This window comes from Hirundo rustica, chromosome 7 (assembly GCF_015227805.2).
Source record: "Hirundo rustica isolate bHirRus1 chromosome 7, bHirRus1.pri.v3, whole genome shotgun sequence".
NCBI lineage: Eukaryota > Metazoa > Chordata > Aves > Passeriformes > Hirundinidae > Hirundo > Hirundo rustica.
The window spans coordinates 34,486,338-34,513,480 of NC_053456.1; the positions used below are offsets into that span (position 1 = coordinate 34,486,338).

General features: G+C 45.9%; 1 protein-coding gene across 2 annotated transcripts in view; it reads right to left on the reverse strand.

The window, feature by feature from the left end:
- The window catches only part of ERBB4 (erb-b2 receptor tyrosine kinase 4), a 576,525-nt gene that overhangs the window by 337,004 nt on the left and 212,378 nt on the right, over positions 1–27,143 (reverse strand). For both annotated transcript variants that reach the window (XM_058421395.1, XM_058421396.1), the window contains exon 2: positions 15,737–15,888. In XM_058421395.1, coding sequence (XP_058277378.1) covers positions 15,737–15,888 — 152 coding nt within the window. The remainder of the gene's footprint in view (positions 1–15,736; positions 15,889–27,143) is intronic.

The following is a 27,143-nucleotide window of genomic DNA, read 5'->3' on the forward strand; positions in this document are numbered from 1 at the left end:
GGGGAAGCACCTGCTTGGCCATCACTGCACACAAACCATGATGTTACAGTGTGTTAATTGGGCTTATATTGTGCTTCATTTTTATATTGTGGTTTGTAATATTTTCTATTGTATCCCCTTGGAAACTGTATCACGTGGTTTGTCCCTGCTTGGCCTCGTCCATCCCCCACACTGAAATGTAACCCAACTCTGTTCCACTCCCACCTTGTCCCTGATTGTGTAGCGGCTGGTCCCTGCCTCTGGGCCCGTCCCCCCGGGAAAAAGCCCCAGGATGGCTGAGGGCTCAGTATCCCCAGCACCGGTGGGGACGGGAAAAGAGCTAAGTAAGAGCTCCGGCCGGCAGGGGCAGGACCCCAGAATAAAGCCATGATATCCCCCCAGCTAGAGAGCAGGCTCTGTGTGCCTTTTGCCACCGACAGTCATCTGGGTCTCTCAAAAGAGCCACCACATCATGGAGTGATCCAGCAAATGCTCTTTGACAGAGGGCAAACAGGAGTCACACCGACAGCCCTGATATAAAGGGCTGCGGTTTGCCCCTCCTTGCACTTAGGGAGGCAGTATGCACATCCCACCCACCCTCCTGCTCCTCCTACCAGCCCTGTTCCACAGCCTGTCTGGTTTATTGCCTCTCTTGGAAGAAGGCAAACCTCTGGGGAAGCGTATCAGGAACAAATCGCAATCAGTCTCCATAAGAAAATAACAACAATAAAGGAAAAAAGCACGGCTGCCCATGGCAGCTTTGCCTCCTACGGTTACCTCCAGTGGCCGCTCCTCCACTCACTCTCCTGATTGCGCAAAGCAAGCCAGAAAAATGAGGAGACACAGAAGAGGAGGAAGGAGAACCTCAGAAACACTAACAGGCTATGAATTGGAAATCTGAACAACAGCCTTTTTTTTCCCTTCTGGTAATATTGTTCCAAGCAGCATAGGCTTGTAAAAGTCTAATCACTTCCCATCTGGCTCATCAATCACACAAGGGAAACGGTCCCTCGCGCAACAGAGTGAGCCTCAAATTGGCTCCTACCAATAATAAAAGATAGTGGAGAAGGACAATCCCTTCAGAGGATAGTTTAATAAATCACGTTTAGACAGGGAACACGAGAGAAATGGGGAAGTCTTAGAAGACCAGGGCCATTCAGTACCACACGGCTTACATTATTGATACCTACTTGCTATGACCAATACTCCTTAGTGAATTTCTGTATTTTGATTCTTGTTATTCAACATCATCCAAAATTAAACATGAAACTTTAAATATTTAAAACCAGGCCAAAATAGTAACTGGAGCTGATGGAAATTGCATGCTGGCACTATTCCTGCTGTGTGTGCTTGCCTGGCTGCAAAAATGCCAGAGACACACTGTTGCTTCTCCTCTATTTTCAGCAGTTGCTGACATTTTACTGTAATTTATTTTCATTTTATCCTCTCCTTAAAAATAACAACAACAGTACAGTGCTAAAAATAAACCAACAGCTCTGATATCCAAAAGACCTTTTGGCAGAGGACTGTTCCTGCCAGTAAAGGGTGCCCGAGCTCGGCACACACGGATGTCTTGCTGAGCGCATCCCACCTTTTAGTCATACGTTTTCCTTTCAGTAGCTTTTCCTTTCCAATGCAGGGGCACAACTGTCAGCCACCAGCAAGATCCCATTCCAGCCTGTATGTGGTGCATTTTTTGATAGCCTCCTCCTCCACTTTTATCTGTCAGAAGCACTAAAGGCTCCCACAAGCCATAGAGTGTTTCTGACATTCATGGCTTTTAGATCCTGGGTTTCAAAGAACCACTGAAGGTTATGCTGATTAAGCCCAAAGACATATTTCTAGAAAGCTGTAGCTTAAACAAAAAAAGGTGTTTTGCTGTCACAGCCATCAGCCAAAACTGTTGCTGAACCAGAGCATATGGGAGACGAAAGCCATTGGAGAAATGTGTGATGTTCCAGGCTGCTAAGATTTGTTCTCTCCAGCAGAGATCAGAGGCAGTGGGAAAGCAGAGGAGGTGTTTAGCTCAATTAAAAAAATAAGCAAATAAAAAACAAAACCTTGTGTTGAGTCAGATGATGGCCAATTACCTGCCAGTTAAGTGAGGGGTAAGAAGAATCATTGCCTCTTAAGACTGCTACCAGATAAGAGTCCTTTTTGTTTCATGAGAGCCCCAGAAGGGCACTCCAAGATGCCTCTGGAGGACAGAGCTGGAGATATTTATTTAAGGAAACAAGAGAAACCTTTACTGGGAGCTTTCCTGAAGCCAAGATGAAGGCCAGCTCCTTTTGCTTCTGAGAAATCCCTGCTAACCACACACAGTGGGATTCACGCTTCTGCCAAGTTAATATCCAGTGGATGCTGTCTGCAGCAGGTCTGATAAACATTTGCATCCACTACGAATCCATGCCATGATGGAGCATTAAAATTTCATGGGAGAGAAAGAAAAACTGAAAATTGCTTAAGGAGCTGTTGGGTTTAGGCTTCTCAGAGTTGCAGGGATAGTTCAGTCAGCAAACATTGTAGAACTACCAGTTGCTTCACCTAGACAAATTTCAGCCCCTATTAGATGTAAAAGGATATGTAATTTCCTTCCAGAAGGAACAACCCAACACTTTGGGTACAGCAGGGTCTTTAACCAACAACTGAAACTTTAAAAGAAAAACCATGACAAGGCCTCACAATCTGAAGGCATATTTGGAGAAAGGTGACCTTTTACGGGAGGAGCTGAGGTGAAGAAACCCAACCAAAATGATTTCTTTTTAAACTGAAATCTCAGGGAGTAGGTGAACTCTATTCAAAGTCATTTAAATAAATATGATTTTTATAACTCCAGGCTGCAGGCTTGGCTGGCTCCAATGGGTTTGTGCACGTGTGCGCAGATTACCTTATTGAAAATGCTCCCCTTTCAGTGCTAATATTTTCAAACTCATCTTGTTAGATAGAGCTGAGGACACCAGCCCAGGGAATGCTGAGTGTTGTGAGGTCTCTTGGAAGCCAGCTGCTCCATACCTCCCAACACAGGGCTGTATAACCCTGCTTACAGCGCTGCCCTCTCCCACCGCTCTGCCTGCAGAGGCAGAAAGCTTCCATACACTACCTGAAAAATCCTCTTTTCCAGAAAACAGAGACAGGCTGGGAATTCACACCCCCCCCAGTGGCACAGAAGCACACTGGGGAACTTTCCAATGATAACTGCCATGTGACACCACTATCCCTTCAATCTGCCATGGGAAAAGCACGCTAATTAATTACCTCTTCTGTTAAAGAAATACTACACCTTTTGGTCAAACACTAGGCTCACAAAGCCAAAGCAAAAGCAGTATTTTAACATTTTACCAGCATTTACTTGGTGAATACTTGCAGCTAGCTCTGTTTAGCCACCAGCACGAGCTGAATCGATCCCCAAGCAGGGGATGGCAGGGCTGCTGCGAAATATGCCAACATATCCATGCTGGTATAGATTTACACATGCTGGACCTACTCTGCCAAAGGGAATGCTGGCTTGCCTACTAGGAATACCTCTACCTATGCCATTATTTTTGGGACTTTGCTGTTTCTTAGCAGAGTTCAGGCGTGTGCTCCCAAGCATGTTCCACATCGATTCGCAAGGTGAGGGGTCTTCATTGCAAATGAAGCAAGAGTTCTCAATTTCACTGAGAAACTTTTGCTTAAAAAGCCAATAACATCAAGTAAAGGTTCACATGAAAACACATGCTTTGCAAGGACTGATCTCCTTGCATGCAATATGCAGTGCTTCCCAACAGGCTCTGAGCAGATGTATTTGACTATGCATTTGATCCCTTTGAGCGATCAGGGTGTCCCCCAACCAGGGACACTCACAGGAAGTGCAAGAAATGAATGCCCTTTAAGCACAGTTTATTCTTATATATGCATTGTTCTGCTAAAATAACTCCTAATGGAATGAGCACGACTGGCTCCAGGAACGAATGAATGCTCACTCCCTGGTGATGGGTATTTATGTGCAGGGACAGAGGGTCTGTAATACAAGATCTATCCTAAATGCCTGAGCCCATTTTATCTTCATTTCACATAATACAAGTGAACTGAGTGTTGCTTTGGGACATAATTGATCTGTAGCTGAAACAAATCAGCTCTGCAGCTCCGTGAGGAGACGAAATAGTGGATAATCTGTAGTCTAAAACCAGCTGTTCTGCTGAGATCAAATTATTACTTTGGCACTGAAATGATGAGCCTGACAAGGGAGCATGTTCCAGCACCTGCTGTCATTACTGGGCACCGCTGCCCTGACCTCCGGCCAGACTGCTGCTGCGCAACAGAGATAATTGACAGCACAGGGGGGTCAGCTCTCACTTCCTAAACAGATGGACCTCACCTGGCCTCAATTCTGAATGTCAGCGTTTTCACAAAAAAAATCCCAAAAATCAGGCAGAGGAGGCGAGCAAGGAGGATGCCCAGCACCAGTTGGAAAGCTGGGACTGCAACCAGCAGCAGCAAAATGCTGTAGGTTGAAGCTGAGCTGCTGCCTCCACACTCCACAATGGTTGTAACACAGCATAAATACTGCAAACATAATAGATAGATACACAGAAGTATTTAATGTGCAAGGTATCGTGCTCATGAGAACGTCACATGAATGGGACAGAAACGCAGGGAAGTCACAGGTTTGCAGCTGCCTTTTCTTTTTCCCTTATCTTCAGTGCTTCCCTGATATTCAGAATGGATTTTACTTTCTTAGGCCTTCACTCTGCATCATAGTTTTAAGGGTGAAGCGTCATTATTATTCCTCAGGTACGTATTACACCAGGGGAAGTTTTTGGTTTACAGAATTTAAGCCAACCCTGCTGCACATCTCAGGCTCCCCTGTCTGGAGACAGCAATATTCAGACACTTCCACCATCATCATTGTTATCCTGAATTAGACACCAGTTTGTAAGATTGTACAGCTTTTTTTGCTGGCACTTTAGGATCCAAGTCAATCCCAAAACATCAGAATCAAAAATAAGTGAACATCCCAAAATGTAAGAAATCACAATAAGTGGTGACATCAGGCTCTGGCCACCACTCAATGGCTCCACTCAAACCACTACAGACCCCTTGGCTACAAATCTTACGATATTCAAACTGAACAGCATTTACTTTGAGGGTTTCAGCTCCATGTTGTGCTCATTAAGGTTCTTTTCTTAAAGCATGAGCATAAACACTCTCACAAAACATGTTTTTGTTATAACCACTCTCCAGCGAGCAACATCCGGCTATCAGTATTATTTTTCGTGCACAAAACAATGCAGGTTTGTCAAAATCAGCATGATATTTCTGCCTTGCCTTTTGACATTTTCAGGTTTATTATGTTCAGACATTACCTCAGAGCACTTCACTCTTCCTCTCTGGAAGGACTAATAACCACCAAAGGGGGAAAAGAAACCCTGCACGCCATTCAGTACAGCAGGCAGACTCTATTACCCTTTGAGTTAACATCAAACATTGAGTAACGGTGGATGAGAATGCTTGTGCTTACCCTGTGAAGGCGCTGCCTTGAACTAAGACTAGACCCTCAACTTTTTAACCAAACCTTTCCCATTCCACCTTCCCATGATGATGTATGACCCCAGGCACATCTCCCCTGAAAAGTCAGTGGTGCCTGGTTTCATACCCTGCAGGGCTCAGCACTCAGAACCAGCCTATGGGGTGGTTAGCAGAGATATTCCTGCTGGCTGCTTGTTGGGTTGGACAAACCCATCCTCGATCCCCCAGTCCCACAAAGACACATCTTCTGTCACACCCTGGCTAGGTCCAGTCCCCCAGCCCCTCAGAGCAGCCCCACACAATGAAGCAGCTTTCGCTATCACACATCCATGACAACACTGCCCTGTCATGCTATTTTTGAGGAGGACACTCAGAAAGGCCAACTTCTCCTTCTGCCCCAGCCTTCCTGGGCACCCAGGCAGGATCTGGGTGACTGGCAAAAATTACATGGCTGTAATTTGTAATTAGTGGCTGGGTTTGGTGATATAATTCCACCTGAGGCCAGCGTGTTCTGAACCCCACAAAGGTGTATCAAGCCCTGAAGGTTGACCAGCAACCTCCCAAAAATGACTTGATAATATTTAGCAAGAGAGCTGATCTGGTGTGTTTTGAAAAGGCAAAAGGTTTTATAAAAAGAGAAAATAAACTATGCAGAACAAAAGAATAAAAGCTGCGCACAGTGCAGGGAAGGCCCTTGCACGCGCTAAGACACCCCAAAAAGTGCCGAGAGACTCCGTGCTCTTTCTTAAGCATTCAACAACCGAGGAGGGGATTTTTTGGCAAGCTGCCCAATAGAAACAGCTACAGGTCTTAAGGCACATTTCAATGATCCAACAGGTGCCTTTGTTCTAGCACTGGGCTGATTACGATGAAAGAAGCACAGAAGTTTCTGGTTCTTCTTCCTTAAAAGTCCAGAGGTGAAAACTCAAACCCTTTTCCTAATATGAAAACATCTCCTTGGGTGTGAGGGTGCACTGCAACAGTTTGGGGTGGGAGCATTACTGCTGAATTCTGCAATCTGCACAATTGTGCTGACATTTCTGAGCCATAAAAGCCCCGCAGCTGGCATCTACAGAGGAAACCTTTAAAATTGATCCAGTTTAGCACAAAAACAGTTGGCTTAGCCTCAATCCATCCCTCTGCTCCTCCACCCCTTGACACAGCTCACAGCAAAAGACTTTGCTTTTCTTTTCATATGGATTTTAACAGTAATTCAAGCCCATTGATCCAGGACTCTGAGTCGGTGTATTACAATGCAAGATTATTCAGCTCTCTCACAGTCGGTTTGTCTAATTTCATTTTATTCCACTGCAAAATGGGATAGGAGGGAGGCAGGGTTCGAGGAAATATTAGCAACGCACTGCCTAAATGCTCAGGAAAAAGGAAGAATGTTACTCAAAGGAAAGTGGAACATGCTTCCACTTGGCACAGGCTGCTGTACCTCAGTTACATCTGTAGCTGTATCCCCCTCCACACCTCATCTGTGCTCCCAGCTTCCATCTCTGTTCCACTGAAGGATTTGAGAGATGGGTGAACGAGGAAGAGAATAAAAAAAGCCTTAATGACATCTGAGCAAAGCTTGACAGTGAACAGAGTGAAATGGAAGAGTTTATACCATATTCTAGCTGGGGTAAAGACTTCAAATCTCATTACACTCACCATTTACACCACATAACCTTTCCTTCTATGCTTGAAAGAAAACTGCTCATTCGCTTTACAACCTAACAAATCCGATTATAATTTAAAAGTGTTTCTAACCACAGTAGTTGTGGGCTGGTTTGGGTTTTTTTTTCCATTGGCTGGTTTAACTTTACTCTGCTGTTTGTTTTTCTTAAGCTTTTCAGTAATGCCAGCATTTCCATCCCGCTTGCAGGGCAGAGGTTTACATTAAAGAGTAAGATCATTAACAGCATAAGATGGTTGAAAGTGAGAGCATAAATGGTTTCATTGGCCAAGAGGGAAGATCAGCTTTGAAGAGAGACAACACCTAATTAAGAAGGTTTGCACTGTTTTATTTTTAAGAATGTCCTACTCTCCACTACCGATGTTTTTACAGTACTCATCCCAGCAGCTTCTATGGTCTGGCTTAGCCACATGTATTTTGCAGACACCAGGTATCAGAGTCCTTCATGGATGGACAGAAGGAAGACTCTGATCAGACAGTAAACAATGGGAAAAGAAATAAATCCATAGTCTGTATCGAATTAAAAAAAAAAATTAACAAGCCTAGACAGAGCCATAAATCCAAAGTTATTTTTGTTCATGTTAAATATTTGACTCCCGGTCTGTATTCTCATCCTCCACATGTGACTCCAGCAGGACTGCTGCCAGCATGTACCTCTGCAAAATGGAAAACACTCCACCTGAAGCAGTGATCCTTATGTCCTGGGCATATTTTTGGTCCTGGAGCCTCTTGCACCTCATAATTTCCCAGCAGAGTAGTGGGAGTGCCATGGAACGGCACGCTGTCATGAGCAGGAGCACTCCCATGCCATGCATCCCACACCCACCTGGGCACCCCTGATAGACCCAAAAGCTGCCAGAGGGGCCCTGTGAGGTTCAACAGGACCAGGGCAAAGGACAGGCGTCCACCTCACATCACAGGGAGGACTGGTGCAGCCACAATGCACGGAGGAGCTGCCCCACATCACCTCCCCAGCACTCTGCTCTGCCTAACCAAGGGCAGCTCCACTGCAACCACAGAAATGGGATGGAGAGCGAAAAGGATATTGCTGATCTCGAGCATGTGTCGAGGTCTGGGGTACTCTGAATAATTTAAGTCAGGCTTCTTTGATCTCTCCCCTGATCCAGAGTGGTTAGCACTGCCTTGCACATGAATCAGACAGGCTTCCCAGGCAGCTGGGGATGGGGTGCCTGCTATACAATTGAAGCTGAATAGGAAATGCTGAAAGACAATTTAAAGAGATTCCTTAATCAACCTGGACTTCAAATCTTGACCTCTACTCTCTACACGATACAGCTGAAGGATGCTCCCCATTATCAAAGGAGACACAGTGAAAAGAAAGCTGTGGGAGAGCTGGGGAAGCTCTTGGTCACTGCCAGCCCAGAGAAGTGGCAAAACAAGCCCCATGGTGGGATCCATCCCCAGGCACCCCAAGAGCTCTGACAGGGGAGCCTCTGAACTCCCCCTTAATGGGGGGATGCACACCAAACAGCAGACTGATACCACCTACTCATCACTCCATGAGAATGATAGCGTGAGTTTTATACAGCAAATCAACCCAGGGGACATGGACATGGGGACGTGGCTGCTAGTACCCCAGTGGCTTTGGCAGCACTCACAGGGGCAGCCCTGCAGCAGGTGAGATGTGAGGAGGAGCCCAGTGCCATCCCTGAAAATCTGCAGCCTCTATAACAACCTCTCCCCTGAAAATGCCTCCCAGGGAGCCTCAGAGCACCCAGCAGGCACAGACACAAACCACCACACTCCATTGCTGCACCAAAACAGGAGCCTGCATTTCCACAGCACCAACTCTTCCTCCTAAACACAACTGCTAAGTTCAAATGCACCTTTCATACCAAGCCACCAAAAAATAATTGCTAAATAATATATGCTAATGAGCGTATATTTGGTTACAGCTTGGCAAAGAGCTTGAGGATTAATTGCACATTGATGCAGCCTTTTAGGGAGATGGAAGGGGAAGTGTGGGCAGGGTCCCTGGGTTACCAAATTGCATCCAGCAGCAGCAGCCTGAGGCTTAGACCAGAGGCTTAGGCCTAAGCAGCACCTTGTCCTGTGTCTACAAAAAAATGGGTTGAAACCATGACAGGCAGTGCTAAAAAGAAGATTTTAAGCGTTCAAGGGAGGCACAGGGGGTGCTAAGGGGCAGCCTGCAGAGACATACCTGAATTACAGACACCTGCAATGGAGGCTGGGACAGCACAGGAAAGCCGGTGATGTGGCAGAGTAAGACAAGGGGGATAAGCAACAGAAGCACAAAAATAATATAACTCCTCTGAAGACATTTAGGTCAGGAAGCGCTGGATGCCTTTTCCCCCCAGCTGGGAGGCTCTGGGAGTGGTGGGGTCAGGATGGAGCTGGTTGACTCTATGTTAGGGACTATGTGAAGTGTGATATCTGTCAATATAAAGGGATGAGGGCCATGGGAACACCAGTTACCACAACAGTGCCTGGTATTCAGCTACTCACTGTGCCTGCAGCACCTCAGTACCCATTTCCAAGCACAGGACAGGCCTGGAAAGACCATGCAAATCTGTGGCTTTCCTTTCCTTGCTTCCCAGCCATTCTGAGAAGAGGTTAAACTGCCCTGATTATTTCAAGCTGCTATTTCTACACAGGCAATGGGAAATGGCAGAAGAAGCCATCCTCCTGGAGCAGAGCTATATCACACATGCCTTCTGCAATTAGCCTTTGCCCCAACTCAACCCTCTGAGTCTGTGATGCAGCTCACTTTAAACTCAGCTCAGGTTCACCCAGCACAGCTGGCAGCTGATCACAGCCCATATGAAACATTTTATCCATGCCAGAAGCATGGCCTGGCATGCAACTGGTCTCTTGTAACCCACCCAGCACAGCAGTACAAAAATAAGCCGGAGGTGCCCTCTTTCCACCTGGATTTGTGTGGCATGCCCAGTTCTGACCATCACACCCCTGCTGTTTATGTTTTGTTTTCTAACAGGTAAGGTTGGGGGACACGGACGACAATGACAATTACAAACACATAAATACACGTACTCTATCTCCATGTCTGGAATTATGTGGAGGCCACTTTGCCTCTTGCCAGCCAAAGACAAAACACACGCTGGCAAGTGATGCAACTCACTGCACGCCAAATGCTACAGGGCGGCCTTGCCCGGCAAACCCCTCCTGGAGATCCCCATTCTGGTGGAAGGCCACACTGCAATGCTTTCCTGGCACTTCTGGGGAAAATCCCCTTGCACGGAGACACAGCTACCCCCGCAGCCTGTCCTTGTGGGAACTCCTGGCAGGCAGAGTACCCCACAGCCCCTTCTGTGGAGCAGGAACCTTACTAAAGCCTGTCAGCTGGGCGGTCAGATACCATTTTGGCGCAGAAGGGACACAGAGCTGTGCTGCCAGGCCTTCAGGAGCCACAAACATCACCACGCTGCCCTGCCAAGCAACGCCCTCCTGTCTCAGCACACCCCTGCCTGGGACATCTGCTCAGGTGAAGACTCTTTCTCTGCCAACCTCTCCCCTCAGCTCTGCCACCAGAGCTTTGCAAAGGGTCTGCTTAGCCCTATTTTGCTGTAAAAGGCCAAAAAGCATTTTAACCCCCCCCCACTTCTGTTTTTTTAACAAGCAGCCACTCCAAATGCCATGGGGCCAGGCTTTGCAACCCAACTCTTCCCCTGGCTCTCTGGCAGCCCTTGCCCCACAGAGGGGTCTGTTTCACCAAAACTTCCTCCAAATATTAAACACAACCAACAACTGAGAATATAAAGTCCACATGGCTGAATCCCACCTGCCACAGAGTCTAAACGTGACTGTAAGGAATAGATTAAGGTGGGGTGTTGCAGCAGTCCTCTTGGGTTAGAGGGTAGAAAGGAGCCCAGACACAGACTTCTCATTTACCACAGCATGAAAAGGGCCCTGGTTTATTCCTCTTTACAGCTCAGCCATCCTGACTCCAACCATTCACTGACCCTGGCTGCAGCAAGCTCCTGCTGTAGGGTTCCCTGGCAGCCTCTGACTGCTGGTTATTTCCTGCTAAACTCTGACTGCAGGGATCAGTTTGCAGACTCTGACTGCAGGCTTTTACCCAGCTAGACTGTGACTGCAGGTCCCAACAACAGGCTCTGACTGCACACCCAGACTGACCTCACAGCAGGGATTCTCTCTCCTCAGGATCCTTCTTCTTCACAGTTCTCTCACTCCTCTTCCATAATGATTCTCCCCTCACCAACTACCCCACTTCCCTTTTATCACACTTCCCTTTATTGGATGCAGCTGTGACTCATTAGGGGTGAGGCTGTCTTGGGTAATTAACACAGCTGTCACTAATCAGGGGCAAGGTCACCTGTATTCCCTTCTCCTACAGTGGGGTTGGCAGAGGTTCTCACCAAGTAGGGGGCCATGTGTGCTGAGACTGGGGAGATGAGGCCCTACATTTCTGCAATAAGCGTAACATTCACCATGAAACATCCTCTCTGTTAAATGTCAGACTACTGCCCTGAAAAGATGGCTGGAGATGCTACACAATCATTGCTGAGGTAAATGGGAAAAAAAAAAAAAAAGAAAAAGAAAAAAAGCCATAAAACAGTGGTAAGTAATTTTTCAAAGACTGTTAATTGTAGTTAAAAATTAGTTTCATAATCACTTGGGAGAATTATGGCAGAGAACAGCACAGAACTTTGATCATGTCTTTAAAAATAAATAATCTGAATTGATTAAACAAAATCCATGCACAAGAAGATAATTTACTGACTGTGAATTGCTAAAAGCCGGGGGATTAGTCGAAGATAACTCTCATTTACCAAATGTGTTTAACAGAAGTACTTGCAGAAGATTGTTATGTGATACCCTAATTGTGTATTTTATTCTGAAAATTGAATATGGAGACGGTATTAAGAAATAAGTACAGCCCACAATAGGAATTGTCAGCTCTGCCAAGCAAAACTAAAATAGATTCCCCCTTCTGTTCTTCAAACAGTTGTTTGCAATATGAACCAGTGAACAATCTGAGCTTTTATCAAGGTTTTATTTTCTGAAGTTCAAAGCAGGGAAGTAAATCTCAGCTCTCACCTGGACGAGACTTAAGATATGCACCAGCTCTAGCAGCTTATCCGGTTTCATGGAGCAAATCCTAGTGCAAAAGCCTGGCCTGTGCAATTAGGTGGAGCATGCTGGTGGGTTGGGAAGCAGTGGGAGATGGGGCTGTGTGTCACTGCTGACTCTCCGGGTGAGCCTGGACACACCACAGGGACAAGGCAGCTCCTAGGGACTGCTTACCACCCAATTATTCGTCCTGCTCAGCTCAATCATGCTCTTGGCAGCACCCCTGCCAGTGGAGAGTCTGCCTTGGCTGTGACAGGGAGGTGGGACTGCAGCAGCCATGGGCTGCCTTAACCTCAGCCTCATTTCACTGCCGAAGCTGGCAGAGGTAGGACTTCAAAAACTGAGTAACCCCTCGTATGTTTTCTGTGAGTAGGCTGAGCCTCAGAATAAGGACAAAGCAAGCCAGCTATCAGCCCACAGATGTCAGAAATATCTTTCCTTACCCAACACCCAGGCTTAGACACAATTTTTTCCTGATACTAAGTGCTCCTTTCCTCTGCCACTACTCCATTGTGGCAGCAGCACAGGGAAGCACCAAGCAGCAGGAACAGAGCTGGCAGAGCTGTAGGGCAGCACATGCAGAACACAAGTTTATATTGCAGTTGCTCACAGGAAAGCAATACCAAGACTACAGCATGACCAGGAACCAAAATAAAATATATTAAAGTAACACAGACGATGTGTACTCCTGCTCTGCTCACATACAGGAACAGCAGGAAACGAAACAGCTGGCATGTGCAATCCCTTCTTACAGAAATCAAGCATCTCATGAACTGCAGGCCTGGAAGTTTAAGCGGCTGAGCACTTCATTCAAGTCATAGACAGTCCCTTTTCGTCTTCATCAGCAGATATCCAAAGAGCTAACTCATAGACATAAAGCAAATCTACTTAGGGAAATAAATGTCTAAATAAATATGAGAGATGGGATGCTGATCTTTTAATGTTCCGCTGCAAGCTAAATAAAATTATGGGGTTCTTTCACTTCAATTCATTTATGCTATTTGTTTATTACTGCAAGATGAAAAGGCTCAGCACGCCTACAGCTTGCTGGGTCTTCCCTCTGTCCTGGAGCAAGAAGTTGCCTAGCCAAGCTGAGCACTATGGAGAGGGCAGGTGGGCACACAGAGCTGTGGTCATCATCAGCTGGGGATACAGATAACCCAGGGTGGCACCAACATATGCCTGAAAGGATTTCGGTGGAGGAAAAGGGAAATTAGTGCAACAGAGACTGAAACACTGGAGCCGGCTGAAGGAGCGCAATGTTGCATGGTGAGTTCACCATATTTAAGTCTCAGAGAGACAAGCAGCCTTTCTCTTATTTATGTCCCATCTGCCACCTTCATTTAGCCATTAAAACCATTTTTAATATGATAAAAGAAGTAATACTGCCTGACTAATGAATGTCGAATTATCGGCGTAAATGTGCCGACATTTATTTATTTATTTGCCTCACCGAGAACATGTTCTCTTCTGTTTGGTTTTCTGCTTTAATGACTACAATTTATCATACTAACTAGACCTTCCAGTTTGCTGAGTTTTGTTTCGAGCTCTGCTTTTTTGCTGAGACATCTGTGAGGGAGCAGATGCAGGTAAGAGAAGTAATAAAACTAATAAAAAAGCAATAGTAGCTGTCACCAAAAAGCACAGGTGACCAAACCACCTCCATTTACCCAACAGGGCCTTTCCTTCTTGTTCTCATTTGATGATTTTACTGCCTTCTTTCCACCAATATTTTACACTGCTTATGGCAAGGAATGCTAATTCCTAATTTCCAAGTAATTTGCTTTCCCCACCTCCTAGCAGGCAGCATTAGGAGGAAGGAAAGCCGAAGCGGAAGGGCTGTCTGCGATGAATTCGAGCTACGCACCATGGCGCTGTCAGGGGTTTCAGGATGCATCTGAAAACTGCAGAGATGCCCCAGTCAGAGCAGGGATCCTGCCCTCCCAGGAGGAGGATCTGCCACCTGTCTAACGCGTCGGGGAACGCTGGTCCAGCTGCACTAAGGCTGTATCTATTTCAGAGCAAAAGTATATGTGTTTTCCCCACCTGTCACAACTGTGAAACGTAGGGATAGCGTTTACTTCCGAGGCATTCATCACCCAAATTAACAGGCAATCTGTTAGTCTGAGCGCAATTAGTACCCCAAACTTTACTCCAGACACGTCTGGTGGCTGGGTTTTGCTCACGGATCTTTCAGCAGCCTGCTGTACGCTTTGAGTAAATACACACCAATGTACCGAGTGGCAAGGCTGTGAAATCCCAAAAAAATTCGATGCAAAGCAAAGCTCAATACGCTGCTAGAGGCTTGGCTTTGCCTTTGCTAGAAACTGTGGTGGAAAGTTCACAGTTTTACAGACTGAAATTGAGCACTCTGCTCACCCGAGACCCAGCAAATGGAATGAGTGAGTGTAACCCGACCAGCTGGGGCTGCCTCCCACCGCCTCTTCCTGCTGCCGGATTTACACTGCACTGCTCCCGCCATGTGAACGCATTGTTTACACGCAGGCACGCATCCTGGAACATGACATCAGTGTTTTTAAGCGGTACAGGAGAGAAATGTGAGCAGTGTAAACCCTTAGCTGTGTCACATATAGTGCAACCATGCTGGCACAGGTGGTGCCTGGCCATTTCTACGCTGGCCCTCAGACCTAGCTTCCATATTACAGCCACATCATCTGCAGCATCCTCAAATGCCCACCTGGATCGCTCCTTTCGCGAGATATTTCTTTAATCATAAAGAATGTGAAATGCCAAATAACCATGGGCTTCAGTTCCTTGAGCTCAATGTTCAGCTTTCTCTCTTGTGGTTGCCAGCATGGCGAACCACATGCCAGCAGTGCAAACCACACTGAAATATTCCTTCACAAACCCAAACTTTGATGTAAAGAGGACTGAGGGAATGCACAACGCAGGCTCCCAAAAAGCCTTGGTACAGCCTTCATCTATCACAGACTTTCCCTGGATGCTGGAGATTGTTAGGCTCATAGCTCCAGTCTCATACGCAAAGAAGGTTTCATGTCATTCAGCAATCAGTTTTTTTCTTTTTCTTAAATGCTCCACAAACACTGTCCCAGAGTTCTTCCCTTGCTTGGTCTATAAATCAGTCATACGTAGCATTTTATTAGGATTAGCTTCTCCAGTCCTCCAGTGCTGCTCTGCATGATTCTCTGACCTTCCTAAACCCCTCCTAACCTGCTCTGTACCTGCTGACAACACAAAGTGAGAGACCTGCCAGGTGTCACCCTCCAGTGTCACAGCTTTCTCCCCCACGTCCTGGATAAATCTAAATGACTCACACTTCAGAGCACCTGGCACAGCAGTGACAATGCCCTTGTTCTCTGCACACCCCTGGCATTTCACCATCCCCTTCCATCACAGCGGAGCTGATAAGAGATGCCTGGTCTTTCCCAGCCCAGCAGCCATCCCCGCTTCCCCCAAATGCAGAGGGAAGGAGAAGAGCAGCCTGCTTACCCTCAGGAAGGAGAGGTCTCTGTTGTGCTCGATGCTGGTGATCTCCAGGTTGCCCATCACTACCTCGCAGTTCTCATAGTACTTGCGCAGGGCCCGGTACTGCTGCTCCAGGTCAGACAGGGAGCTCAGCTTGTTCTCCGTGCCGGCACACACTGCAAAAAAGCACAATCAGTCAGGCCAGGATGGAAGAGGGGCACTGGAGCACAGAAGGACATAAAGCCTGTAACACAGCGATGCAGGGAGTTGCAACAAAAACCTGCCATGATTCACAGGACTGGGTCACACAGGTCACGCTTGAATACCAGCTGTAGAGAGAGGAGAGTAGGAACACAGCTTGAGATCATCTCAGCAATTTAAACACCTCTCATCAAATGGGGTGAAGCGCTGGTAATTACCACCAAATGCAAAAAAGCTGAAAAGGCAGAAATGCAGGAAAAGGGCCAAGCAGGTTGACCCCAGCATCCAAAGGGTCAAACCCAGGCCTCAGCAAACCCATACCAATTCCACCAGTGACAGAATTGGACACTGGGCAGAGGCACTCCCATCATGGGCTGAAGGTCACGAGGCTGGAGAGACCTGTGCCTCCAAGCTGACCTGGACAATTCAACATTTTCACTATTCTGAACAGTATTTTGGACAAGCCAAGAGCAACCTGAGCAGAAAACTTACACCCAACATTCTTTTCCCTATCACTTTCCTTAAGATCCCAGCTCTACGCAATTAAATAGGAGACAAGCAACAGCAGAAAACACATTGTCTTTCTACAAGTCCCCAGGCTGAATATACGGCGAAGATTTGTCAGGAAACACCATCTCAATACAGTTTTCAAAAGACACCCTTTAACATTAACACTGCTCTGTTCTACATTTTGAAGCCCAGTTAAAAGCTACCACAGAATCCCAGCTCAGCATATCAGCCCGCTGTCATCATGAAATGACCAAAAAAAAGGGAGAGAGAGAAACAAATACAGAAGCAGCATTTCACATCATCAACTTTTCACACATTGTTCAGCCTGCCTGGTGCCCAGACAGCAATGCTGCTTAAATGCTCAAGTGTGGGGCTCAGCTGGTTTTGGTTTGTCTCTTTCAATGCACTTATTTTTGCTCTTAAGCTTGGGGGTTGTTCTAACCTGTGAGCAAATTAATCTGGGTATATCTAAACTTTTGAAATGGGCATCATGATATGCAAAACAGGAGCCTGACAAGAATGGCATTTCTGGAGCCAATCCCGCTTCTGGATCAGATCAATACAAACAAAATCCTCCATGACTGGAGGCATAATCAGTAAAATTGGCTAAAATATACTCTTTTGAATAGTGCAGGTCCTTTTTATAAATACCAAAAGCAATTAGGTTTCAGAGTACTACAATTATTGACTGGTTATTTACTATACCACCTTCCCCCCCTTTTTTTTTCCTCAATAAAAATGGGAACAATTCTAATCTCTGTTCCCTCTGTGGTCTCTCTGCTGCAGAAGTATTTGCTCTTGTGCTGGGGCAGTTCGAGCTTCCAGCAGCCTCTTGGCAAAGGGCTTCAGGAGGCAGCAGTTTCAAAGTTTTCTCCCAAGGAAACTCCTTCTGCCCCAAAAATGGCAGGAGAAGTCTGTTCCCACTGGGAGGCTGGGCACAGGCTGATCTCATTGCTAACCATTCACAGGCTGAAGGGTTGATCAGAGCATTTTTGGGTTGTGTTTCCAGGGGCTAAAGAGCACAGACCAAATCTGAACAGGCACTGCAAGGGGTGCTTCTCCAAATAAGGCATTGAGTCTACCCACCACAGGAAATGCTGGAGTATTATTTCTTTATATGACCTGCTAAAAGTAAAATTTCAAAGTTCTTGCTGCATTCAAAAATTTCAAATATTTGACCTATGTTCATCATATTTCTGTGTTGAAGAAAACCAGAACTGCTTGGTTTGCTCAGGTTTTGAAATGCAAACTCCCACCTCATTTTGAGGCTTAACTTAAAAGCATGAATATTCCAATTTTTAGATTTTCCGTAAAACCATACCACTTAGAGTGAATCACACCTAAACATGACTTTATTCATAATATTTTTAACAGCTATTTTGGGAGACTCCCAAGGTGGAAAAACATGGTCATGTTGGGACCTCACACAGCTCTGGTGGGAACACTGGAAGGATTCAGCACTGCAACTAGGAGGTGGCACATCTTTTCTTTCGAAATACAGAGCCCTGTCCTAGCCCTAACCCTCGAGACTTGCTCTTGTGTGCTAACTCTTCAAGGAGACACATGCCTGTGCCTGCCAGGACACCTAAAAATTCTTGCTTAGCAATTACAAAATGGGTTTGAGTGTTTCTTCCTGAAATACAGCAGTACCTATTACAAGACTGATCATATTTCCAGCCAGGTAAGTATTATTCTGTCTCAAGGCTCCCAAGGACTAATAAATACCTTCCGTTCCATTTTGAAATCCGTGCTAAGGACCAACACAGCTCAGAAAAAAAATTCCTGCAGCTCAGCTAATAAAGCTATACACTGCAACGCTGCCATTCGTGTTGCACACCCATTAAACGTTTCCTGAAAGATAGCAGAGCCATTTGTTTGCTGTGAGGAGGCAGAAACACCTGGAGCTTGTTCTTGAAAAGGGATTTGGCAGGGGTGAAGCCAGCCCAGATGTGAACCAGGGTTACAAGTTTTATTCGACTGAGATTAATTTTGCACAGCCAAACCACTGCAGTAACTAATCCCAGTTTTTGATACGGTTAGTAATCCTTTTGGATTTAAAAAAACCCAATATTTAAAGCTAATTTAGAATAAATCATGCTGATCCTTTAAATTTATCTCATAGTAATTCCAAGCACTTAATGTCCATCTTAAAAAGAGGCATTTCCTTCAGCAAAAAATTGGTCACAGGTTGTCTCAAGTCAAGCAACATACCAAAAGCGATCATCCTACATCAATTGAGGGGTGCAGAAATGCACTTTAATTTTTTTCCACTGGTACCCAACCAGCAGTTCAAGTTGATGCAGAAACAACTCAGAGCAGGAGAGAGCTCTGACCTGCACAACAAGCTGAAGTCACAAAGCAAATTGTGGGTATAATCATGGATCATTAATAATCCATTATTACAATAAGTCATTAATCTCTCTGTCTCAGCTTTGCAATGTATGCTTTTGATGCACCCAATAATTATAGCATATTCAAAATACAAAAGTGGAAACGATGGCAGTATTTAAGAAAAGCAGGTTGGGTCCTTCACTTGCAGGAGGAAGGGCTGGGACAGCACCTCTCATCCTCCACAGAGAATCCTTTAAAACACAGAAATAAGAGATGCTCTTGGCAGGCTTTTCAAGGCAAAAAGGCATTCCTGCCGCAAGAGAGAAATGCTGCCACCACGGACAATCACAGAGGTGCTCCTGTTGCCCCACTGAAGCTAGGGAGCCAAACCTGGGAGGGACAGGCCAGAAAGCAGGCTGTGAACTGGTGCTTAACAAGTCTTATGCCCCATTTTGAACCGTAGGAGGCAATTCCCAGGTGCTCCAGGGCAGAAATAATTGTTCTGGGTCTGATTTGCCAAGGTAGTTAAAAAGCACTAAAGTAACACCATGTGAAGTGGGAGCTGAGCAGGAGTCACACAGTCCCTCTGTTCCTGAGCTCAACACAGAGCAGGAACATATCCCACTCACCTCCTGCTCCTCTCCTGGAGCAGCAACAGGCATCTATGTGGTGTAGCAGCTCTTCAAAATTAAGTGCCAAAATAATATGTATTTTCAGGGATGTTCCAGCTGTATACAAGCATAAACACAAGCACAATAAAATGCATTTCCTTGTCACGCCATGCAAAACCACCATAATCTGTATTTCATGAACCCTCTTCAAAGCACTTTGTTTTGTATATCGTTGGATGTGTTGTTTAACACAGCCCAAGAAATGGATGAGCAGGGGGAAAAAAAAAAAAAAATATATATATATATATTCAAGACTGTGAGCTTTAGCTGTTCCTGCAGCAAAACCTCTACTGGTTAACAAAAAACATTCTCTGTCTCTAACAAAGGGCAAAGAGGACCAGCTTTAGCTGTGCCTCCAGTCTGAAGCTGCTCTTGTTGAGTATCTCTGGTCAGGCACCCTCTGCCTTGCTCGGGGGAGGCCTTACAAGAGCGTCCCACAATGGAAACCCTCCAGCGCTCTTCACATCCAGGAAAATCAGACTTCCCCTAAATTTTGCCCAAATTTGTGGGGGAAGCTCCAGTCTGACCTGATTACTGACATGCCACCAACCCCTCAAACCCATCTCTCCACCTAATTCCTTCAGTTTTAGCTTTCATGTTTTTCAGGTTCTGGGGGTGCAGTTCTGAGCCTCACATTCGGTGTCACTCAGCTCTCTTCAAGGAGTAGGGAGACAAAACAAATCCTTCTCCTGCTGGAGATCAAGGAAAATGGTTACAAGTTTTCAGGCTCAAAAGCATTAACAACAGCTGACTCAAGAGAGAAAACAAGGATGGGACTCTATAACCTGGAGCTGTAAGTGGACAATCAACCCCAATATGCAAATAGACCAAAACTTATAGAAGTGTGAGGCCTCATGACCGTGTGACCATTTTGAGTCCACCTTGGGTGTAGCCCTGGCCAGGCTCTTGTCCTGCCCAAGATGTCCCCTTAAAGGCCTCTTAATAAATACTTTATTCTCTAGCTCTGTCCAGTCCCTGTTCCAGGTCAGCCTTCCCAAGGCATCAGACCTAAACATGCTCGGCCATTCCTGCTCTTTCCACATCCTGACAACAATCCTCATCACAGGGTGTCCATGTGCAGTCACCCACCACTAAGGTTATCCCAAAGCTCAAGGACATGCCTCTTCCATCTAGCAAGTCCCAAATCAGCAACAAGCCAGTGGCCACTTCTCAGCTGCACCCCAGTCACGGGGATTTTGGGTGGGTGCTGGAGCAGAACACTGCTTAGTCATCACAAAAGTGGATTTCAGGCATTACTCATTCACACTTCACATTCAGTTGTTTACTTAATACCAGCTACCTAAAGTGACAGAGTTTTAGCTCCTAATGGCCCTAATTACAACAGTAATAATCGTCTGTATAGAAATGAACTTATCTTTTTCATCAATATTCATGCACATGACTTGGAAATTAATTTTCCATTGACATTTTTTCATAAAACAGCTGAATCATTCAAACACTCACTTAAAGGTGGCAAATAATGAAGACACTTAAAAATGTCCATTAGATTCTGCTTTTTAGCCCATTATTTTGCTCTGCTCTGTTGATGACAAATCTATACGTTAAATTAAGAAATCACGCTTGCCTCCATCTCGTTCTTCTTCCAATACTAATGGATTTTATAATCCTCCCAGCTCAGCTTTTGGAAGGAGATCAACTTGTTCCATTTCTTATTCAACCCCTTTCCAGATCAGCCTACATCTGGAGTACTCAAGAGTGAAATCCATCGTCTCCACCACGGTCACCCCCACCTGAACTCCCAGCGTCTCACTCCTCTCCCAAAGCACACTCGGAGAAGCAGGGATGAGGCATCCTCATCGCTAACTCCAAGGGAGTTATCTCAAGCATCTGAATATATTTTCCTCTGAATCATAAAACCTTTATTAATGTCTCTTTGGCAAGGATGCAGGAGAGCAGTGCATTTGCCCTGCACCAGCCTTTGCCTGAAGGCAGCGCAACCTCCCTTCTCATCAGTTTGTCAAGTGGACCAAAAACACAAAGACATGCTTAAATTCTTAAACTTACTGGTTTGAGGAATGCCTTTATAAAAAGGACAATCGCATGTTCCTTCACCCCAGAAAAGATGAGCCGAACAACAGCCATCATCTTTTTCTAACACATTCCTCTCCCATACTTCCCACTTATATACTTAATTAGCTGCATTTTTACAGACAGCACCATTATCACGGTTTCTCGAAAGGCAGCTAACAAAGCTGTTTATTAACAGTTGCAAACACTCGTGGCAATTTGTTAAGACCCCCCAGGTGGGGGGAATACTCCAGCCCCTTCAGGAACAACTAATTACCAGCGGTGCTGCAGCAATCTCCGTTCACTCCTTTCTGCTCCATTCTCTCAGCAACAGCCTGGGCACCCTGTCACGTAGGCACACAGGAAGGGGAAACACACTTTTAATCCCTTCATTATTATTTCACAGTTCTCCTTGAATGGGCTGAATTTTCTTGCAATTAGGCACGTCCTAATGAAGCGAGGTCTGCCTGCACTTACAGTCTCGCAGATGTTTCCCGTGAGAAGGCAAAACATTCCTGGAGGTCAGCAGCCATTTTCCTGTAAACCCAGCGATTTGGGAGAGTACTTTAGAATTGGAGGCTTTCTTTCCCTAGGTGGGAGACTGTAATGAATGAGAGCATAATTTTCTCTGTACTCCTAATTAAAAGCTCAGCTAGCACAAGTGTTTTCTTTCTGCAAAGTCTACTCTGCACTAGAAAATTATCATCCCATTTGAACCCAGTTGCACGCAATCAACTCAACTGCCATGAACCCCTGGACAGCCACATGGCCGCAGGAGGAGCTCAGCATGGCCACCCAGCTACTGCCCAGCCCGTCACTGGGATGACGTGACACAGTACAGGCAGCACAAACGCTTCCGCCTGAGAATGGAGAAGCGGGTTGGATAGCACCAGGGACCAAAAGCATTAATTTCCTGAAATTTGGTCACTAAAAATCTCAAATATCATCTCATATGCCTTTGTAAAAGCTTTCCAGCACTTCCGGAAAAGTTGCAAGGATGTGCGTTACCAGCCTGGTCCCACCCCCAAGAGACGCTGATTCCACCTACAAATGGAAGCTCATTCCCAATTTTATGAACAGAAACAGCTGGGCACAGTGGAGACTGACAGTGATTGTGACTCCATCAAGAAGGATTAGCCACGTGGGATAACACTTTTCCGAGCTGATGGAAGCCTCTCCCTTGGAGTGCCAAACTCTCCAAAATCCCTTTGGTAGATGGTACAGAGCGTATTTTACTGATGTGCTTTCCTGTTCACACCAGCCAAAAACACCATCAAAATGTTGACTGGATTTATATAGCAACATTTCAAGGATATTCACTTGTAAGTGACTATGTCAAACCATCATCACCAGTTTGTTTTATGCCAGAATTTTCAGCATTGTTTCTCTTTTAGTTACGGCACATCTATCTTACGGCATAGCAACTGGAAAGGAAAAAATAGGAATAATATTGTGCAGGACCTATATAACACAGCTGGCACTAAAAAAAGGCAGACATTAATACAAGGAGTTTTACCAATGGTTCTTCTGCCTCAAGCCTTGGTACCAAATTTTTTCTCTGTGTAGTTCTCCATTTTTTCTCCTTACTCTTCACAAACAAACACACACACCCACACCCTCTTCTTTTCCTCATTTTGTTCTATTTGAGGGTAAAGAGTCGCTTCTTAACTATAATGTAGGTACTGGACTTGACAAGCAATTAAAGCAAACAATTTCCACTCATCTAACTTTGCCAAATTAGTCATCTACCATCTGCTCTATCATCTGTCTCTCCTTGAGGTCTTGCTGTGAATCTGGAAGCACTCACTCTGACAAGGAGGCAGCAGATAAGCCTCCAAGCTGGTGGGGAAGCCGAGGGATGGAGATGACAGGAGGGTGACACGTGGCACCATGCTGCTGACCACCACCCCCATCAGGATGGCTTTGAGGAGATGCTTGTGGCTCCAATGGTCAAACTGGCAAATTACCAGCATGCACGTTGTGATAAGAAAACATTTAAAATTAAAATATTTTTTTACAGCCACTTACACAGCGAGGTAGCTGAGGAAAACTGGGATTTTCATACTCGATGCAAAAAATAACTTTGTTTATCAAAATATCTTCAGCATTTGCAAGCCACTTCCCAATGAAATACATAATCCAAACAAGCAATTAGCAGATGTTATCTAAGGAAGATTTGAGTAGCCTCTGCTCCCAGCACCTGGCTCAACTCAGGTAAGGCCTCATTTTGAGACAACAACTTCATTTTCATGTAGCTCTGGAACACAACACTGGTCTCCTCTGCCCTCCAGCTTCTTAGCACTGGCAGGACCTTCTCCTTTTACCAGGTTTCCATTTTGGGCTCTTTACTGGGCCTCCCAGTATAAAAGAAGTATCCCGAGCATCCCTTTTCCAGCTGAGCTACACTTTCTCCCTAAAGAAATCAACTCCAGAGTACAAGTTAGTCCATGCAAACATTGCTGCTCTGGACCGTCACACAGAGGAATCCTCCTCTCTGCTGCTGCTGAACAGCATTACAGACTAACTCCTCCTGCACTAGTCAGACACTTGAGTGCAGCACCCAAGATTAAGGTTTTGATTAACTCTTAATGATGTGAACCAAAGTTCCCCCTACAGACCACCACCAATACCTTCCAAGAATAATAGGCCACTAAAACGACTGTCATGCAAGTCTACGTGTTCTTCCAAGAGCCAAGCTGAAGGCCTAAGAGTGTCCAAATATTGCTCTCCCAGCTTTCCAGCCCTCACTCTTCTCAAGTCCTGCTCCAGTGCAGCAGCAATGGCAGCCTACTTCTCCTCTATTACTGCGTCACAGTGTATCCTGGCTCCCAACCAGGGCAAAGTGGTGGAGACCTCTACAGGTCCCAGCAGCAAGAAGGATTTAGATTGTTTTTTCAATGCCAGTGGAAGGAGTGGAGGGAAAATGACGGAGCACAAACCCACAAGCACCAGAGGAGCACGCACCCAGAGGTGGGAGCAGAGGAAGCACAGGGCAACTGGGCACTTGGTCTTTCACACCTACAACAGAAACCAGTTTGGCAAGGGACACCAGTAACATCTGCTGTGAACTTGGACCAAAATCATTTCGCAGCTCCCAAACCAGGCTGCTTTGCTAGGACGCAGGCAGTGGTCCCCCCGGCAGTGGTCTCCAAGGGTGCTCAGCTGGCACAGAGCTCTGCCCCGGTGCTGCGGTGGTGGCCACGTTCCCCGGCAGCTCCTGCCACCCGCAGACTCACGCAGCTCCCGACAGCCGCAGGCCTCTCCGCCTCCCTCCCTGCTTCTCTCTTCCCCAGAGGGCCCCCAAACACCGCCAGCACTCATTCAACTCAAATGCATTTTAATTACTGCTGTGCAAACACGCGAAGCTCTGTGCACACAGGGGAGCGTGTTGGTTCAGCCTCCGCCCGGCTATCAGCCTGGGAAAGCCGGCAGGAGCGCCAGGAGCCGCCGAGATGGGGACGGGATCACAGCCCTTGCTTCCTACACAATATTGAAAATATATCGGCGAGATGCTCAGGAGTCCTCAGATCCTCCTCACCCGTATTTAAGTGTCATTTATGTAAGAGACGTGGCTCAGAGCGGGTAGGTGGGACAGGTGCTTTTATGTCTCTACTGTAACACGGGTAATTAGTCACCACTAAAGCACACAGCGAGAAGCACCTCATTACAGCTTAAGCACAAGCCACTTGTGACACGTAAAAGGTATTTCCCCAGGATCGCCCACAGAAATCTTATTCGCGGTACATTAGTATAATTATCACATAACCCAAATACCACCTAATTAAAATGATTAAAGTAACAGTGAAATTTCAACACCTCAAGAAAAGGACTGCTTCGGCGAGAACAACCTCCCCAAGTTCACAAGGCAAAACTGCAGGGGGACTTAAACAGCTCCTGGAAAAGCACTTGGGGGTTGAAGAAAACCAGTATCTCATGGGACACACCTGAAACGGCCAGGACAGGGTTTGGGTGTCCCCAGCACCAGGCAAGAACAGACCCAGCAGTTCAGGGCTGTTTTGACCAAGTGCTTCAAGGTGACTGCGCAATGCAAGAGAATGTGATGACAAATACCCCATCCTAGCCAATACAAACGCATCTATTAAGCTGAGACTGAACGCAGTTTATTTTTCATTAATGAAAATAACAGGTTCTCAAGCAACACGATAACCTTGTCAAGCAGGCAGCAGAATCCAGCTCACACAAGACAGCTGAAATGGTAATTACTCAGACTTGGAAGTACTGCAGATGAGGAGAATAGTGTTGCAGTCAGAGGGAAAGGCAGGGGCTGTGCTGAGGCTGTCCGGACACCCCCAGGTGGACACCACACCTTGTCTAGAGCCAAAATACATTCTGGAATACACTCTAGGAACAGAAATACACAAAATGCACTCTAGGAACAGAGACCACATCCTGGAGTCTGTGGGGGTCATACCTGCTATGGTCATCAAGTCAAAGAATTAACGTGCTCTCTTACACAAGACTTCCTTACACCAAAAGCTCCATTTGCCTAATTGCCCATGGTTGCAATAAGTAATAAACCCCATATGTTTTATTAAAAAAAGTGCTTTCAGATAGCAGCTTACAGGCAAGAAAAACAAACTTTCAGTAAATAAAGTCTAGGCAATAACTTTTTATTTCTTCTGTACACTGTGCATAGGAACACGCAGCCCGGTGTGAAGGCAGCCTCCCCTGCATGAGCCATCCCTGGTGTGCTAATAACTTCATTGTACATGAGCAGAATATTCAGGGCAAGCTTCTGCAGCACTGAAGCCTGTGCCTGTTCCACCTGGGAGAGGAGGACTGTGTGCTTGTGCTCAAGGAGATTCTCAGCGCATCTCATAGATTCTTTAAAAATTAGTGAGGCAGCAGCTGAAATCACAGACCGGCTCATCCCTCTTCACACAATTCCTCCTGAGCCTTTGTAAATGGTTGTGCCTCCCAAGAAGGCTGGAGGGAGCACGCTGCACCTCGAATGCAGTTGATTCTCTCAAAGCAACTTCAACATCTCTAATTGCTTCCCTCACCCAACCCATTGCTACACTGCACCAACCTAAGGCATATATATTTGTTATTTTTAGTTTTATACGCTTTCAGACAACACCTCACTAGGTAAGTTCTAACTAACCATACTTAGATTCAGGTATCATAAATTCTTTACAGAACAGTTGGTTCAAATACACTCCCTGTTAATACTTGCTGTTATTTCTGCCAGGCTTTTAAAAACACACTCCATATATATTTTATAAACATTTGGGTTCACTCCCGCCTCCCCCGCCCCAGAGACTGCCCTTAAACTTCTGTCCATTGATTGTGACAGTATCAATTTGTAAAGGTCAACAGAAAGCTTCTCCGACAGCTGAACTCTGAAAGTAATTTTTAAATGTGTTGTTTCTCTTCCTCCACAAAGCAAGATGCCAGCACAATCAAACCCCAAGGTCTTTATTTCACAGGCCTGACCAGTGGCTTTGATAGGCTTTGGATCCCTGATGGCTGCCGAACACCCCCTGGAAATATGAGCTTGTTTGAGAGTATAAAATATAGCAACATCTGAAACAGCAGGTTTACAAACAGAGAGGGAAGAGAAAGGTTTATTGAAAGAACAACATTAATTTGCTGCTTTTCTGAAAGCCTCTGCAGACCCTGGATAACAGAGCTCCAGAGATCACCACTCTCTGGGTATGGCCTCATGC